The sequence below is a fragment of the Grampus griseus genome (assembly GCF_964374135.1).
Source record: "Grampus griseus genome assembly, chromosome: 3".
Taxonomy (NCBI): Eukaryota; Metazoa; Chordata; class Mammalia; order Artiodactyla; family Delphinidae; genus Grampus; species Grampus griseus.
Genome location: NC_139019.1, coordinates 31,226,386 through 31,242,832, shown reverse-complemented (window position 1 = coordinate 31,242,832; position 16,447 = coordinate 31,226,386). Strand labels below are relative to the sequence as shown.

Here is a 16,447-nt window from a genome sequence, read left to right as displayed (position 1 = left end):
CTCCTGGCGCCAGCCAGAGTTGGAAACCAAGGACAGCCAGGAGATGTAGTTTTAAAGAAATACAACTGCTGCCAGGAAAGCAGTACCAAAGCAGGGTGGAATCAGGCAAGACGTACACCAGGGTCTCTCTGCTGCTCTCCTCTGATCTCCTTCCGGTGCCTCTCGTTAGCTGAACCCAAAAAAGCCAAAGGGCAAAGCAGCCTGAGTGATGCAGTAAGGCCAGCCCCGGGCAGCAAGGAGCAGGGCAGAGAAGAGCAGAGAGGAAATGTGGAGGGAAGAGCAGGACGAAAGTAGAAAACCCATCGTTATCTGGGTGCAGAGCAGAGCATGTTGGACCCTCACTCTGTGTGGGAAAAACTTTGTAGTCATTTCATTTGTTTCCTTAATACTTAGTTCATCTTTTCCGTCACTTTATTATGAAAATAATCAAACACTACAGAAAAGTGAAAGAGTTTTAGAATGAACATGTGTATAATCACCACATGGATGCTACCGTAAACATTTTACTATACTTCTTTTATCACACATATGTCAACAATCTATCCCTGTCTCCATCAGTGAATCTGATTTTTGATGTATTTCAAAGTAAATTTCAGACATTACTTCCCCTTAAATGCTTCAGCATCATATCATTTACTTTGTTCATTTTTAATTCTACTACAATGCAGTTTATTTTTCATACATATATATATGTATGTGTATGTATATATCAAGAAATTAATTGGTGAATGGGTCAATCAATTGGTTGCTTTCAATTGGGCCTCCCAGGAGCATACATTTTATCAGGTATGACAGTCCTTACAAAACAAAGACCAGAAGAACCTTTGCAAACACTCTATCTTTTGGCTGCTTTACTTTCCAGGGATTAAAGAATTGATCTTCGTAAGTAAGCCAGGGTCAGCACAATAAAACTGAAGAAGACTGTTGAGTACTGTTTTCCTCCCAACCTCACAGTCAGATCTCGTTATGAGAGATGGACTGGCTTTATCCCTTCCCCTGCAACCTGACGTTTTCTATCATACCGCCAATGCCATTCCCACACACATCTCATGTTCCTTTGCTTTCAAAGACAACTGGAAGAAGGAGGGGAACTGAATACTGGACTGTTTTAACTCGTCCTCCCCCGCTATCTTTTGATGTATGAGTAAACAGCATTATTGCCTTTGCTTCTTAACCTTCCAAAACATGATAAAAAGCAGGTCTAAGGCAGCCCCACATGTTACTTCAAACTCTACCTCTTCTCTGGGTATTGAAAATGACATAATTCACAGTGTGGACTTGATCAGACGCTCCTTAAAAACCCACAATTCCAATAGCCCCTGGCAGCATGGAGGTAGGATTTAAATTATATACTGCTACAGACTGACTCCTGGGCCATTTCCTTCTCTAAATCACACTGCAGTGTGGGCTTTCAAATGTCTTCTCAGGTTGAGAAGAAATGTTGGCACAGAGAAATGACACCTTTTCTGTATCATGAGGGAGGAAGGAAGTGAATTTGGGAGCTGGGAACACGATCAAATTAATCACACCACGTTAAAAAGTATTTGCCCCAAACGAGACCATCGTTTTCCACTGCATAGCTGTCTGGGAAAGACCAGCTGAATGCAAGACACTCCAGCAGGCATTGGAGGGGACACACAGGTGAAGACATCACAGGGCTTTCCTTCACAAGTTACAAATCTAAGACAAGGCATGGGTCAGTACATCAAAAACATAATACAAGACAAAATGGAAGAAAAGCGTAAGGGCTTCTGGCTGGGAGGGTACGTGAAGACCTCACAGAACGGCACTGAGCCATGCTTGGAAGGGTCACTGCATTTCCTTGGGCAGAGATGAGGGAAGGATGTTCCAAGGGGATGGATCAACTGGACAGGTCCACCACTGGGAAGCAAAGAGGAGGACTGTGGAAGAGCAAATAATCGAGCTTGGTTGGAATACAGATTATGTATTCAGCGAGAAGACAGGAAAAGGAAGTGGAGGCCATGCTCTAATAGACCTTAGATGCTCAGCTTTAGAATTTAGAAGGCAGTAGAGAGCCAGAAAGGAATATTAAACCCAAGAGGGACAGGATTAGAACTGCATTTTAGAAAGAGCATTCTGGCAGAGAGTATGGCTGACTCAAAATGGGGAGAGAGCAGATGTCATAGAAATAGCATCTTTTATACTTGTTAGCTAATACCACAGTAAAGAAGGTAGCTAAGGAAAATTTTCTTTATATTCCAACTGCAAATAACCTCTTTTGGGGTGCAGAACCATATAGCTGATACATGAAAATCTATCGCTACTATAGTAGCCATATAGAATCTTGATACAGGATCTTTCTTCTTGGTTTTATACAAAGGCCAAAAGGGATGTGAGCTATTTTTATTAAACTATATGCTGGTTCCAGATCTTTTATCAATAAAATGAACTTTATGACTGATCTAGACACCAAGAGTCATCATTTGATGATATAAACTTGAAGAATCTATAATATGAGATTAAGGAAATGAAATTCCTTTCAATTCCATTTTCATGGGAGCCTAAGCTCAATTATACATTTGTGTCAATGTTGTCAATATTTGTGGTTATATCAAATACGGGAAAACTACCATCTCTACCACTACATAAACTCTATAAATCAAAAAGAACCTAGTTAATATGGACTAACTTTGGAGTGCCCGTTATGTACCAAATGTTTAAGTACTTTCCTAGCTGCATTTCCAGTCATCATATTATTTCACTGATTCATCAGATAAAACCCTTGTGGTAGGTAGAAACCTAAGGTATAAAGAGATTAAATAGTCTGTCTGGGATCAGGCGGCCATCAATTTTAAAACCAGGATTCAAACCCATGTCTGTTTGATTGGATTCTTGCTACAACTCCTCCAAGCTTCAGGGATGTGTGTTAGGTGTGTAGGTTGTGGCCAAAGCCCATCAATTACTCTAAAATAGCTATCAAAGGAAGGCCTCTTTTTCCAACCTAATGATTTACTTGTTTAACTACAGCCATTAGGAACTCCTAGAACATCAAAAAGATGCTGAAGAAACTACCAGAAAGCCTTGAGACTTGAATGATAAACCTTGAAATACTCCCACTGAAGGTGTAGCAAATATTATTTCCACTAAAGAAGATGGCTAAATAGTGGAGGAATGGGAAGCTGGGAGGAACAACAAAGCCAGGCTGAGTATCCTGCGTGTCCCTGAGACCCCAAAAGGATCTTCTATAGGAAACACTGGGAGGATTCTGGAGCGATCCTCCCGCCACTACAGCTGCTTCTCATTTGCAAACAGCCCCTCAGTCATCACGTATTCTGCAAAACACACACCAACCAGTCAGGAATATGACTGAAAGCAGTACCAGTTCATTCTACAGCGTGTCCTGTGACAGGCATGGAGCCTCTGCAAGTAAAACGTGGGTGAGTCTTGTTGGCAAGGTCCCTCCTGGCTGCAGAGCTAGACTCAGGGCCATCACAGCGATCATGCTCTTATCCATCAGCTGCAAGAAAATCTCTGGATTGATGGGAAGCGTCAGGGGTTACGGGTTGACAACCTGGGTTCATGTCCTGGCTGTGCCTGTTTCCTCTTTGCTAAGTCATCAGCTCTTGACTTCCCAGCGGGGCAAGGGTTACAAGATCAAACGAGATCATTTCTCTAAAAGTGCTTTGAAAAGTGCAGTGGTTCAACAAAACGTATCAATTTATTTTGGGGGGATCATCTTCATCCCCATCAAAGCAGGCTGTGGTGACTAAAAAATGATTTTTATATTGTAAGATGCATCTCTCACTGAATAAATTATTCTACCACGAATACTCCTTTTTGTTATGGGATACAAATAGAAGGAACTTCTAGAAAACTGGTAAAAACTGAAGTTCTAGTTGACGTTCCTTCGAAATTCACTCTAACCCACTGAGTAGTTATTTTACCTTTTAAAAGGGATTTATTTTACTTTTTGTAAAATGTAGGAAATATGTAGCAACAAACAGCATGTAGTCACGTAAACATATACCTATTTTTGGACCCTACTGCAAACTGATGTAAGTCAATTTGGCTGCCTGGTTTTTAGGATCTTTTATTAAATCACGGTAGCCTCCAACAAGTTAAGATAGGCGGTAACTATCTGCTTTTCAGCCACGTTGTACACTACAATGAAAGCAAATTCTAGGCCAAATTCTGCCACATAGAGGAAAAATGGATGGGCAGGAAGTTGCAAAAATTCTCAAATAACTTACTCTTGTAACATCCCTGTTTGTTCTTTTAGGAACTCCAAAGCGCTGCATGAGAGACAATCCGCCATGTCTGGTCCTTGTCTTGCTGTGTACACAGCTGAACTACATTTCCCGACCTCCGTGCAGTTAGGTTGAGGCCCTGTGACCGCGTTCTGGCCCGACACATAAACATCTCCCACACAAGCCTTCTTTCTTTTTACCTTCCATGAGACCTTGGAGGCCCATTTTAAAGATGGGGGGAACTTCCCTGGTGGCTCAGTGGTTAAGAATCAGTCTGCCAATTCAGGGAACATGGGTTTGATCCCTGGTCTGGGAAGATCTAAGCCCATGCAACTAAGCCTGTGCACCACAACCACTGAGCCTGCATGCCCCAGAGCCTGCGTGCCGCAACTACTGAGTCCACATGCTGCAACTACTGAAGCCCGCGTGCCTAGAGACCGTGCTCCACGACAAGAGAAGCCACTGCAATGAGAAGCCCGTGCACCGCAATGAAGAGTAGCCCCCACTCACTGCAACTAGAGAAAGCCTGCGTGCAGCAATAAAGACCCAACGCAGCCAAAAATAAAAAAATTAAAAATTTTTTAAATTAAAATAAAAAATAAAGATGGTGGCATTACAAGATGAAGGTATTAAAGACAGAGTGACTCAGGATTTTCAAGTCACCCTTTGGAGAAGGGCAGCCCAGGAGAGCTGCCCAACAAGAAACGATCACTTTGGACTTGGAGTAAATGAAAAATAAATCTTATGTCAAGCCACTGAGATTTAGAGTTGTTTGTTACAGCTGCAAGCACCTTGCTGAGGCAGATGCATCAGGGTTCTAACGGCAGGATCAACAAATCATCCAGACCGAAGAGGCAAAGGAATCTACTGTTAAGTGAGGAAGACACAGGATTGAATGGAGCTCTGGCCCGACGCCAAAGCAGCTTGACTCTTGGGCTTCCTGAATTGTTACTCTCTGTCCATGTAAAAATAGAGGGGCATGTACAATCTTTCTAGCCAATCACATATTTCACCAATGAAAACATTATTTCTAACATAATTTGTTTGTGCTAATTAACAAACCCTCTAGGCTGGATTTTTGATAGCATCACTTGAAATATCTGCCCAGCCACCTTTGAGAGTAGACATTACAGTAAAGTTCTTCAAGTGGTAACTAACCAGCCCTGGAGTGTAGCCTCCTGGCAGCACAGAGATGAATTCAAAATATTTAACCACTGGTATGACACAGCCACCAAGACATTAAAAAAAGATGTAAACTCTTATGCCAGAGCGGTACCTTCTATCCTGCATTACTTCAAATGTTAATTAAGCACCCTTAGGGTAGAGATTAAAGTAATTCACACCATGACTGTTTATACTGAAGTATTTAAAAAATAAATTACAAGCAAACAAGCGTCTAATTCACAGCCCTCATCCAGTTTATTTACGTCTCTGCTCACTCTAAGAATTACCAGCAAAGGATCATGGGACCTATTCCTAAGTGTAAGATTAGATCAATAAAATTAGCCATCTGTCCAAGGAAGGCTTTAAACTCAGGTTGTATTTAAGTATTATGTTTCCAACTGCCCAGATGCTACAGAAAAGTGCCTGCTGATACAACTCCTTTTGCACAATGTAAACCATTAACTGGCTAATATCAACTTGTTGCATCAAGAGAAATAAATAGCATTAACACTGCATTAAATCTGATTCGGGATTTTGGGTGCCCTGTCAGCAAACACAAGTGTTAAGATTTAAATTGCTCAGGATTTGCAGAGTCAGACAGAGAAAGAATCTTCAAGTGTCTTTACGGGGATGGGGAAGAAGAGACTGGAAAAGAGATCAAAGCTTCAGAAAGTGTGTCCTTGGTGGGTCTGGTTGGTTAAAGTAATAATAATTAGTGTGAGTATTATTAGTTAGTAACATCCCATCTTTGTGTAACACTTCGGTTCTTTCAAAGCACTAGTCTGCTTTATTTCCTTTGATTCTTAAAATAAGCTGGTGGGGTTATCTGGGTAAGTGGGGTTTTTTTTTTACAGCTCTGGAAGTGCACGAATCATTAATAAGAAAAGGAAGAGCCAATGGAGCCCAGTCTCTATCTTTCTATGTCACTGGTAGTGGCTCATAAATTACTCCAAACTGATGATTAATGAGCAGACCCTGACCCTTTCTTAGCTCTCTAGCTTCATGGAGATTTTCACAGACTCCCAGTCACATGTCAGCCTGGATGATTCTCTTTCAGGAACAAAACCTCCACATGACAATTACCAGAAAAAATTGTCCACCACCCTTGGGGATACTGTTTCTCAAAAGAATCTACTCCAGCAAGACCACAAACCTCACAGCCACATTTCCAAACCCCAAATCAAGGCATGTGGTTGACCAAAGAGTCTTTCTGATTTGTCAGTTTACCTAAAAATTTGTACAACTCAGTAAAATTAGAATTATGCTACCAATCATACATTAACATGTACAAGAAAGGATAAAAGTACATGAACTCGGGCTTCCCCGGTGGCGCAGTGGTTGAGAGTCCGCCTGGCAGATGCGGGGGACACGGGTTCGTGGCCCGGTCCGGGAAGATCCCACATGCCGCGGAACGGCTGGGCCCGTGAGCCATGGCCGCTGAGTCTGCGCATCCGGAGCCTGTGCTCCGCAACGGGAGAGGCCACAACAGTGAGAGGCCCGCGTACCGCGAAAAAAAAAAAAAAAAGTACATGAACTCATAAGTGTCTATGTTAATTATTCTGATGCCTGGAAACACACACATTCTTCTCCCACCCACACCCCCTTCCAGAGTAAACAATCCCAACTTCATAAACATTGCCTTCAAGCTTCAGGCTTCTAATCCTTTTTTAATGCCCTGGTATATGTATTACCTCATTTAATCCTTAAATGGTAGGTTCTTTCCTTATCCTATTTCTACAGACAAGGAAACCCAGGTTTACAGAGCAAATATAACTAGCCCTATGTCACCAAGGAACTAATAATAATAATAAAAAAGAAGTGTCAGAACTTGAACCCAAAGTTGTCGAATAGCAGAGTCTGTGCTTTCACCCAAGCCTTCCGGCTCGGCCAGGAGAAGCCTGCCTGAAAGAAGGAGCTGCGTGGGAGCGGGGATGGAATGGGCCTGGGGGAAATGAGGGGCAGGGGCTGGTCATATACAGCCTGGCTTCTTTGTTGATGCTACTGAAGGGTGTCCTGCCGTGTGCAGCCATCTCTCAATGACGGGGTTACTGGGAAAGAGGGTGAGTAGAAGGACGACCTGCCCAGAAGAGATGTCTGTCATGGGCCTTCAGAGGATCTCAAGTCCCGAATCCAACCTTCGGAAACCCGGCAGAGAATCTAAACACTGGGGTTGTTTTGGCTGTAATACAGATGCTTGCTGTCGAAGTGGAGGCTGTCGGGGTACCGGAGAGTACCTGGGGTGGAGGCAGGGAAGCTATGCTAGGAGCCCAAGTTCTCCTCCGTCACGTCCCTAAGTGTGGACTGTGAACCACATGCACCAAGTGACCTGAGGTTCTTGTTTAAAAAAGCAGATGTCTGGGATGCACTCCAAGAATTCTTATCCACATAGAAGTTCAGCGGTGACTCGCCTGGATCAGAAGTCTGAGATCCGCTCTGTGCCAGCTCTGGAAACTGCGCCCTCTGCTGGTAGCAATTTGATTTGATTTTCACCTGAGTCTCTCTCTCTGCCCCCAGGTCCAGACCCCCATCCCATGAGATCGGGACTCTTCAAGGAAGCAAATGTCTTCCAGCTCATTTCAGGAGGCTGAAGCACACTTTGGGGTCCTTCTTCAGAACGACGGTTCACAACCAATGCAATCAAAGATGGGTTTGGGGGGGTTTCTCCTACAAACTGCTATTTAGTCTCTGCAGCATCTCCTCACCCTTTCCCTTTTTTATCCCTGAAATAGCAGGTGCACTTCTAATACCTGCAACTTGCTGTGACCAAAACAAGTGGCAAGGGTCTTGACCAGCTCAAAAGATTCTCTGTTGCAATCGAGATATCACGTCACTCATGTAGTCCGCTGGGAGAAATACAGTCCTGCTTGCCTAGTGGGTCAGGTAGGAGAAGACAGGAGCTCCCAAGGATAACACTGCAGGAGTTGAGATCCCACCTCCACCTCAGACACCTGAGTCCCTGTTTTCCAGAAATCTAGCTCTGGTTCACTGGACCACTTTTGAGCTACAGTAACCCGTGAACAGATGGACAGCTACTCCCCAAAGAATTCTAAGGTTATTAAAGCCCTGGGCTCAGGGAAGCAACAAAAAGCAAAAACAAAAACAAAACCAAAAAGCGAAACACCACTCAATTCCTTTCTGGTCAAGTCACTCTCCCATGAGAAAGAATTCTGAGAAAAAAGTACTGCCTCGTGTTACACACATTTACTCCTGACCATGACCTCTCTGTGTCCCTTTACCTCATAGAGGATCAAAGGAAAGAGAAAGAGAAAGAGAGGCAGGGGCTTCTTTATAGGGATGAGGTATGATGTGGAAACAAACGGGAGGGTAGAAGGGCTGATGGAAGGAAGGATCAGAGGGAAATATTTCTGCTATGGTGCCAGAACTGCATTGGACACTAGTAGTTAGGTGCTGGGGAGAAATATATATAATCCCTCTTAGGGTGTTTGTCGCTCCAGTTTTCATCAAGAAGCAAGACAATCTGGATGAGCCTTGTGGAGGAGTAGGGTTGGTTGGAAAAGGAGGGGTGACATCCGGAAGAGCTGAGCCCCCCCAGATTACATGCTTTGGGAAAGGGACTTGGGTGAGAGCTTCGAGTGAGGACATAAGCAATCTCTTGTGAATTTCAGGTTATCCTGGGTGGGTGGGGGAAGTAGAAGAGGATGAGCCCTGACCTTTGCTTGACCCTTTAGCCATTCAGCCTCACACTAGTAGCAGCAGAAACCACCTAGAGGCGCACGTATTCCCCACCAGCAACCGACAAGGCACATTGCCCTTGCGCTAACTCTGCTCTGCCCCTCCAGTCTTTTGTTTTTTTTCTTTCTGAGTTTCCCTGGATCTTTGTTTTAATCCACTTTTTCAGAGAGAGAAACACTGAGGGAAAAGTGGAAAGGAAAAGATTACAGACCTGCATCTCCCTCCGCAAAATGACTGCGGATCTCCAGTCCTCCAGGGGAAAACCTTGAATTCTGAACCCTGACCTGACCTTGTCCCACTGACCCTGGGACCTCAGGCAGCCGGAAAGGCAGAGGAAAGGCAGGGCCCTCAGGCAGCCCTCCAGCCCCTCTCTCTGTGCCAGAGAGTTAAGCTAACACCGTTAAGTTAGCAATCTGCCTGTGGGAACACACGTGGCTTGACACATGCTGGTCCCAGCAGATGTGTCTGGATTTCCTTTTCCCTCCCCCCTGCCCTACATCAGAGGCACAACAGTCCTCCCTGCGTGTCCTGGTGAGACTCTGGGTAAGGGAAGAACTGGAAACCACTCAAGGGGGTCTGGGTACTAGTCCAGCTGAGCTTCTGATATTAACTTGGGCAAGTCCCTTGGTCATGCTCAGCCCAGCTGTACAATAGGGTGTTTCACTTCCTGCCAGGTCTGTGATTCGAATTTGGGAGCCCCCCCCCATTCATCCAGGGGGAAGACGCCCTCCCTGAGGGGTTGCACACCTCTCCTAACCGGGCAGCTAAGGACTCCTTTCTGCTCCTGGGTATCAGAGTCTGCATTCCCATCCAGGCTCTTACTAGTTGGGTGACCCTGGGTGAGATATTTAATTTCTCTAAGCCACAATTTCCTCTTCAGTTAAACAGGGGTAATAATAATACCCATCTCACAGACCTGTTGGGTTGATTAAATAAATCAGTACGTGTCAAGTTCTTAGGACAGTGTAGAAAGCAATTAATTAAAGCTCATTATTATTTAATTTGACTTAACTTGCGAACTGTTCTTTTTTGTGAGTCTCAGCAAACGCAGAGCTTTCTTTATTAACACTCAGTGACAGAGGAGTAGCTATCTTGGTGGAGGGAAAAGTTGTCTATGTTGGACCCAAATGAGACTCATAATTGAAGCTGCTGCTTGGTTTTTTTCTCACCAGAAGTAGATGGGGATGGGAAATTTTCAGGTGGATTTTGAATCCAAGACTTCTCCAACAAAGCCGAACTTGTCAAAGGGAGATTCAGGGAGGGTGAGGAGAAAGACAGGGTCATCCAAATAAAACAGGACTGTTGCAGTACACCTTAGGGGTAGCCATGCCACCTTCAAAGCACTGCACACAAATCAATTTCTATTGAGGAAACAAGGTACAAAGAAACTCCTGTATGGATACTAGCAAGATCTGCTGGTGTCTGGGGAAGATTATAAATCAGCTGGCGGCCGTTCACATCAGAGCCAAGTGGCGCACATTCAGTCTTTAATCTGGACCAATTCTCCGGATCAAAAACTAATCTTTCCAAGGGTTGTAAATGAGCCCAGGAGGATATTTGCCCCCAAAGTTTATGAAGTAGCTGTCATTTTCATCTGAGCAGCCTTCCAACCTGAGAGCCAGTGTCTGGATAAAATTATAAAGTAATGAAAAACTCTCCTAGGCTGAACCTAGTCCAAACACTCCTTTTACCTCAAATTTGATATATTTAATGTGCTAAAATATTTAAAATGTAGAGTTTCCACTATCAAAACCCTATCTATGCTTCAAATAAAACCAAAGAGACCAACATGGCATATTCATGGCATGAATAACAGAATGAAACCCTGGATGAACCAGGTAGGAAGTATCTGTAGGAGAGGAACTACAGAAAATAAGGAAGGAAATACGGTGAACCATACGAGCAGTTTTTACACAGCAGGCTTTTGTGAAATACTTTTTAAAAAAATTCTTCTTAAACGAATTGAAATCTATCCTTAAAAGAACACTACATACACTGCTCACGGTTAAGAACTACAGGTATAACAATGCATTGTTCAAAAATTGTGACGGGATGGTTTTATGTAAATAAACCCACAGAACGCAGATGATCACGTGTGGGTATCTTAAGGAGGAAAATTAGAAAGAAGCCCTTCATTGAAATCCTTGAAGATGTGTGTCTGCGTGCATGTAGGAAAGAAACAATTTAATATAATATCACCTGGGACTGCTGCTATTTTCTCCAAAGTGAATGATCAGTGGGACTAAAATAGCTCACAATTTAAGTGTGCTTCAGATGATAATAACAATTATAAATTTCAAGGCAGGTAGCAAGGCGCAGGTGATAATAGATACAGCTTGAAGAGTGAAGGCATCTTCCAGAGCAGAAAGGCAACAAGTCATATTTCCAAGTGGAGAGATCCTGGAGCAGCGAAAATATTTAAGCAGCCATATGGGAACCTGCCAGGATGATTTTCTTTGCCCTCTGATAAATTTCCCCTGTTTGTCTCTTTCTAACGGCAACATTATTTGTGAAGACAAACTGTGCTTTCTGCAAAGTTTTGCAGACTGCATTCAAATAGTTATATTGTTTTCCATTGTTCATACGATGTAATTACTACCATAAGACAACCCCGCTTGCAAAGTAAACTAAGAAAAAACAGATTTTTCAGAATTCTAAATATAGTCTCAGCAAAGAGGAATAAAAATCATTATCCGAGAAACAATGTTGAGAACTTTCTTGCTTAGAATGTTCTACTTTGAATAATCTCACCACACAGGCCAAACCAAAGGAGGCAAAAACACAGTAAGACTTTCTACCTGTGTAACTAGAGAAAATGCAAGTTAGTGTGTTTCGAGTTCTCAGCAGTTCACTGTAATAGCCCACAACGCTGTACATCTTTGTTTAAATCACAGAGCAAAGACAGGAGCTCAAATCACGGTAAAAATTAACCCGTTGAGTGCTCCTTTCTGAGAAAACGGCCCCAGAGTGGAAGAGGATCCTAACAGCAGAGGCCACATCCCTACATAGTGCGTGGGAAGGACTGGAGATGGGCATAGGGTACACCAGGCAAATCTTCAGACACTTAACAGGAAATCGCTGCGCTCTGAACAATATGAACTCAATAAGCTGTTTAGAGACACAGGAGGAGCTGTTTGACTTTTCTTGCACAGTTGCAATCCTTGTAATTGAGACAGCGTGATCGCTGCCCCAACTCTCAGCTCTCTGTGGTCAAATACAGAGCCCTCCACCTCTACTGTGTCTGGAAAATAGATCATTCTTTTAACAAACAAATATCCCTGGAACCGCCTGTCCTGGGAGGGGGAGGGCGAGGCTGGCGTCTTTTCTCGGCTCTGGGCAGAGAAGAACCCAGTTAAGTGCCGCTGGTCAGGGGTGAGAGAGGCGGTGCGTTGCCCGCTTTGGGTCCTCGCTAAAGACGGGGACCTGGGCGCTCCGGACGTGATGCTCCCGGGAGCACCGAGCGCATTACCTGGTTTTCTGTGAGCTGCTCTGAGCGGCACAGCGCCGGGTCCGAGGCTGGAAGCCAGGAGCAAGAGCCGGAGCAAGACGCCTTGGGTTAAATCCATTTCACCGCGGGCGCCTGAGAAGTTTCACCAAGTCCTGGGCGCACAGGAAAAGGGCGTCTCCTGAGATACGTCGGGAGACGCGGCCCCCGCGGATCCCCTGACCAAGGTGAGGAGGCGAAGGGCTGAGGGAGCTGGACCAGGAACCACGGAGGAGTCCACGGAGGCAGGACAGCAGCCGGGAGGTCCGCGTGCGGGAGTGAAGCGGGCTTCGAGCAGCAGGGCTTTTCGGGCGGGGCGGGGGGGAGGGCGGGGATGGGGGCGGCGAGGGGAAGCCGACGGGGAGGGACTGGCTGGCCGCGGGAGAGAGGGAGGGAGGCTCGACCGACCCAGGGATGGAATTACAATCTAGTGGAAGTGAGAGGGGCAGGCCCTGAGACAATTTACTCTTCGCCCACCTCTAGGGCAGAAAGCCCGCGCATCACCCCTCTAGCGACCCCCAGCTCAGCCCTTCCCGGCTGGTGACCTAGATTGGGGCGCTAGGAGGGGCCGACTTCAACCGCTAGAGACGCAGGGCAGGATTTAGGTGACTGCGAGTCCAGGACCCTCTGCCTTGGTCCTGAGCCTGATATCTTGCGGCGCCTCTCCCTCCCCTGGTATACTCTCCTCCGGCCGCGCCCCTCTAGGTCGCTTCCACCTTCCTCGGGTACTTTACCCAACACCTCCAAAGCTTGCTCTAGCCGGTCCACCGCACTAGGAGTAAGGGGGATAGCAGAGGGAGGAGGAGAGGGTCTGTGATTTGCGGGGGGGGGGGGGGGGGGGGAGGGTGCGTAGGAGGAAGAGGGGGCGGGGCCGGCCAGGACACAGGCGCTAAGAAGATAAATGGGATTTAAGGCGCGCAGATGGAGAGCTGAAGCCTGCCACTCTGTTGGAAAGGCCGGGTGGAGATTAGGGCCCGGCACGGGGAAGTGTGGTGCCCTCCGGGCAGAGGAAGGCAACTTGAGACCCTCCAGGGGAGGAGATGAAGCTCTGGGTTAAGCCTGGCTTTGCGGGGGGAAAGGAAGCGAGCTCGAGCCCCCTGGCAGACCGAGAAGACCCGGCTGGGAGGGGGCGCGCGCCGGCCGGGCTGGGGCTGGAGGCCGACGGGGAGTCCTGGCCACTGATCCTGGGACCAGGGTTCCCAGATCGGCTAGCTGGCCCGAAAAAGACCCCTTCCTCTCCGGATTTGCTGCCAGAGAACTCAGTAAAATGCGCCTGTTGCCGGGTTTCCAGGTGGCGCTGGTAGAGGAGACCCGGGGACTTAAGTCCCGTTGCACACGTGCGTGCTGATCTTCAAGCCAGAGAGACGAGAAGGCAGATACAATAAATAAACCAAGAGGGAATAAACCTTGAGGGAAACGCAACCCTTGCCAGTTCCTGGGGAAACATCAAAGGCCCTAGGAAGTACCCCGCAGAGGGAGCCGGGGTCACTGGCCCGCGGGACTTCGTGCTGGCCCGGCCCCACCTGGCAGCGTGGCAGAGGCTCCTGGCGTCCTGGCCCTTCATTGTTAACCTGGGTTTGGGGACCCGGAGGGAACAATGTTGACCAATGTATCTCCCTCCCCCCCCACCCCCCAAAGATTTCTACTCCTCTTTTAGGAATGAATTATCCCCCCTGGCTAGAGGGTTTGTACCGAGCCGGATCTAAGAATATGTTCCCTTCTGTGTTGGCATCCTCGGGTGTGCAGCTCTCCATAAAGAAATTCAAAGTCATGAGTCTTTGGAAGTCTTAGATGTCACACCAGAGCTTGTCCTTTTATACGGAGCTGGAGGAGAAAAGTCTTACAAACTGTGCTCTTCACTTCCAAGTTGATAACAAACCCATGTCCAGGAGACGGGCCATGTGACTGTCCCCAAGGCTACTAGTCTCAAAGGTAGCAGAATCCTAGACCCTTAAGGTCAGAGCCCCTAGAGGTCATCTAGGCCCCGCCTCCATTCTACACAGGAATCTGCCTTCTACATCCTTGGCTTGAACTCCACCTGTGACAAAGGGCATCTACCTTACCACCAGCCCAGAAGTTGGATAGCTCTTTTTACGAGAAAGGGATTTCTTATATCAGACCTCAGGTGGCACCCGGAACCAAGTTAACTATTACCATGAAGACACCTCCCATGTTGGTGTTGTGGTCTTTCCCACTTAAAAATGATTCTCCCTGCTGTAGAAATTGGAAGTAATACTAACCATTAATATTATGGCTAGAATTGACACAACACCTCCCATGTACCCGACCCTCTTTGAAGGGCTTTATAATCCCACTAACAACCATACCAGGTACTTACTGTTATCAGCATTATCCCCATTTGACAGATGAGGAAACGGAAGCATGTAAAATTAGGTAACCTGCCCCAAAGCATGCAGCTCCTGAGAGCCAGAGCTCTGTCCAGGTGGTCTGGTTCCAGAGTCCAGACTTTTAAAAAGACAGGTGGAGAGCAGACACAGCAGTGGACCAAGAATCGTGAGATCTGGGGGTTTAATAGTAGGCTCTGCCTACAGTGCATCTTGGCAAAATGAAGGGGCCGGACGAAATCATCGCTAAGTTTCAGGGTTTGCTTTCTCTTTATTATCTAATAAAACAGCAACGTCTAACCCAAGCCATTTTTGCTCTGAATGTGCCTTTTCAAAGACGTGTACAAACTGTCCATGGCGAATTTTGCAAGCTTGAGTTTCAGCCCTCTTGCTGATATCCTCAGCAAGCACCCATACCACCTCCTCATCCCCGGCCCCGGGCCTCCCTTCCATCTTCTGCAGACGGCCATGGGCAAGTTGGAAGCTGGCTTGGCTTCTTCAGAGGCCCCTTTGTTTCTTCTTTGCAAGGATTACCTTTGATTATATTGTTATATTTTACTTTTGAGGGCTTCCAAACGCTCTGGATTCTCAGGCTATCGAGATAAAACCTTACTTCTTGAGCTCTACTTGTTACAAATCTAGGGCACATGTTAGACCCGACTTATTCCCTTCCTTTGCTAGGCAAACCACATCCCCCAAGGTTTTCTCTTCTTCTAGTTTGACAGCCAGTTTATGGCACTTGTAAATCTGATTAAAGACAAATGGAACACTTGTCTTTCACTCTCTTCCTGCCTTCTGGAAGGAGAGGAACTAAAGAGGGCAAAGAGGCTTTGAATGTTTCATTAAAAAAAAAATCAAAAATCTGTTCAAATTCACTTGAGGTCTAAATTCAGTTAATAAGGTCACCAGCAGAAGAGTGACCTGCCTGCTTTGCTCAATATCGTGGAAGAAAAGTATGATCTTTGCTCCATGGAATGGTTTTGGAGGCTGTTGGAAGAAAGTAAAGGCAAACTCACCAATTCTAGAATGTTTAGGAAGTCCGTAAATGAGAATGAAGAAAAGTCAGCTGCAAAGAAGCAGCTTTGGATTTAATTAATTTTTTGAATAGGTTACATGTACTTATAAAATTTGAAACGTGCATCAAGCAGAGTGTATAGTGAAAAATAAGTTTCCTTTTACCCCTTCCTGTCTCAGAAGCAACGACTATTATCAGTTTCTTGTGTATCCTTCTAGAGATAGTCTATGAACATACAAGCAGATGTATATACACATACGCAACACAAACAGGAGCATCTTGTACACAGTTTTTAACCCGAAGATGCTTCCAAATCAGCAGTAACAGACCTGCCTCCCTTTTACTAACTGCTGAATAATATTTTATAGTAGGATGTACAACAATCTGTTTGTTCTTCCTTCTGTTGTTTCCAGTTTCATTATTATAGACAAGTGAATGATCTTGAATGTGTAACAGTTTGCACATGCTATAATAGACTGTAGGGTACATCTCTAGGCTAGCCATTGCCCAGCCAAAGGGTAAGCACCTTTTCATTATG

The 16,447-nt window shown here is 45.7% G+C and overlaps 1 protein-coding gene across 1 annotated transcript in view; it reads right to left on the bottom strand.

Moving 5' to 3' along the window:
- EGFLAM (EGF like, fibronectin type III and laminin G domains) overlaps positions 1-12,723 on the bottom strand; it is a 170,721-nt gene extending 157,998 nt beyond the window's left edge. The window contains exon 1 of the mRNA XM_082650903.1: positions 12,535-12,723. Coding sequence (XP_082507029.1) covers positions 12,535-12,631 — 97 coding nt within the window. The 5' untranslated portion in view covers positions 12,632-12,723. The remainder of the gene's footprint in view (positions 1-12,534) is intronic.
- Positions 12,724-16,447: the final 3,724 nt, after the last annotated feature.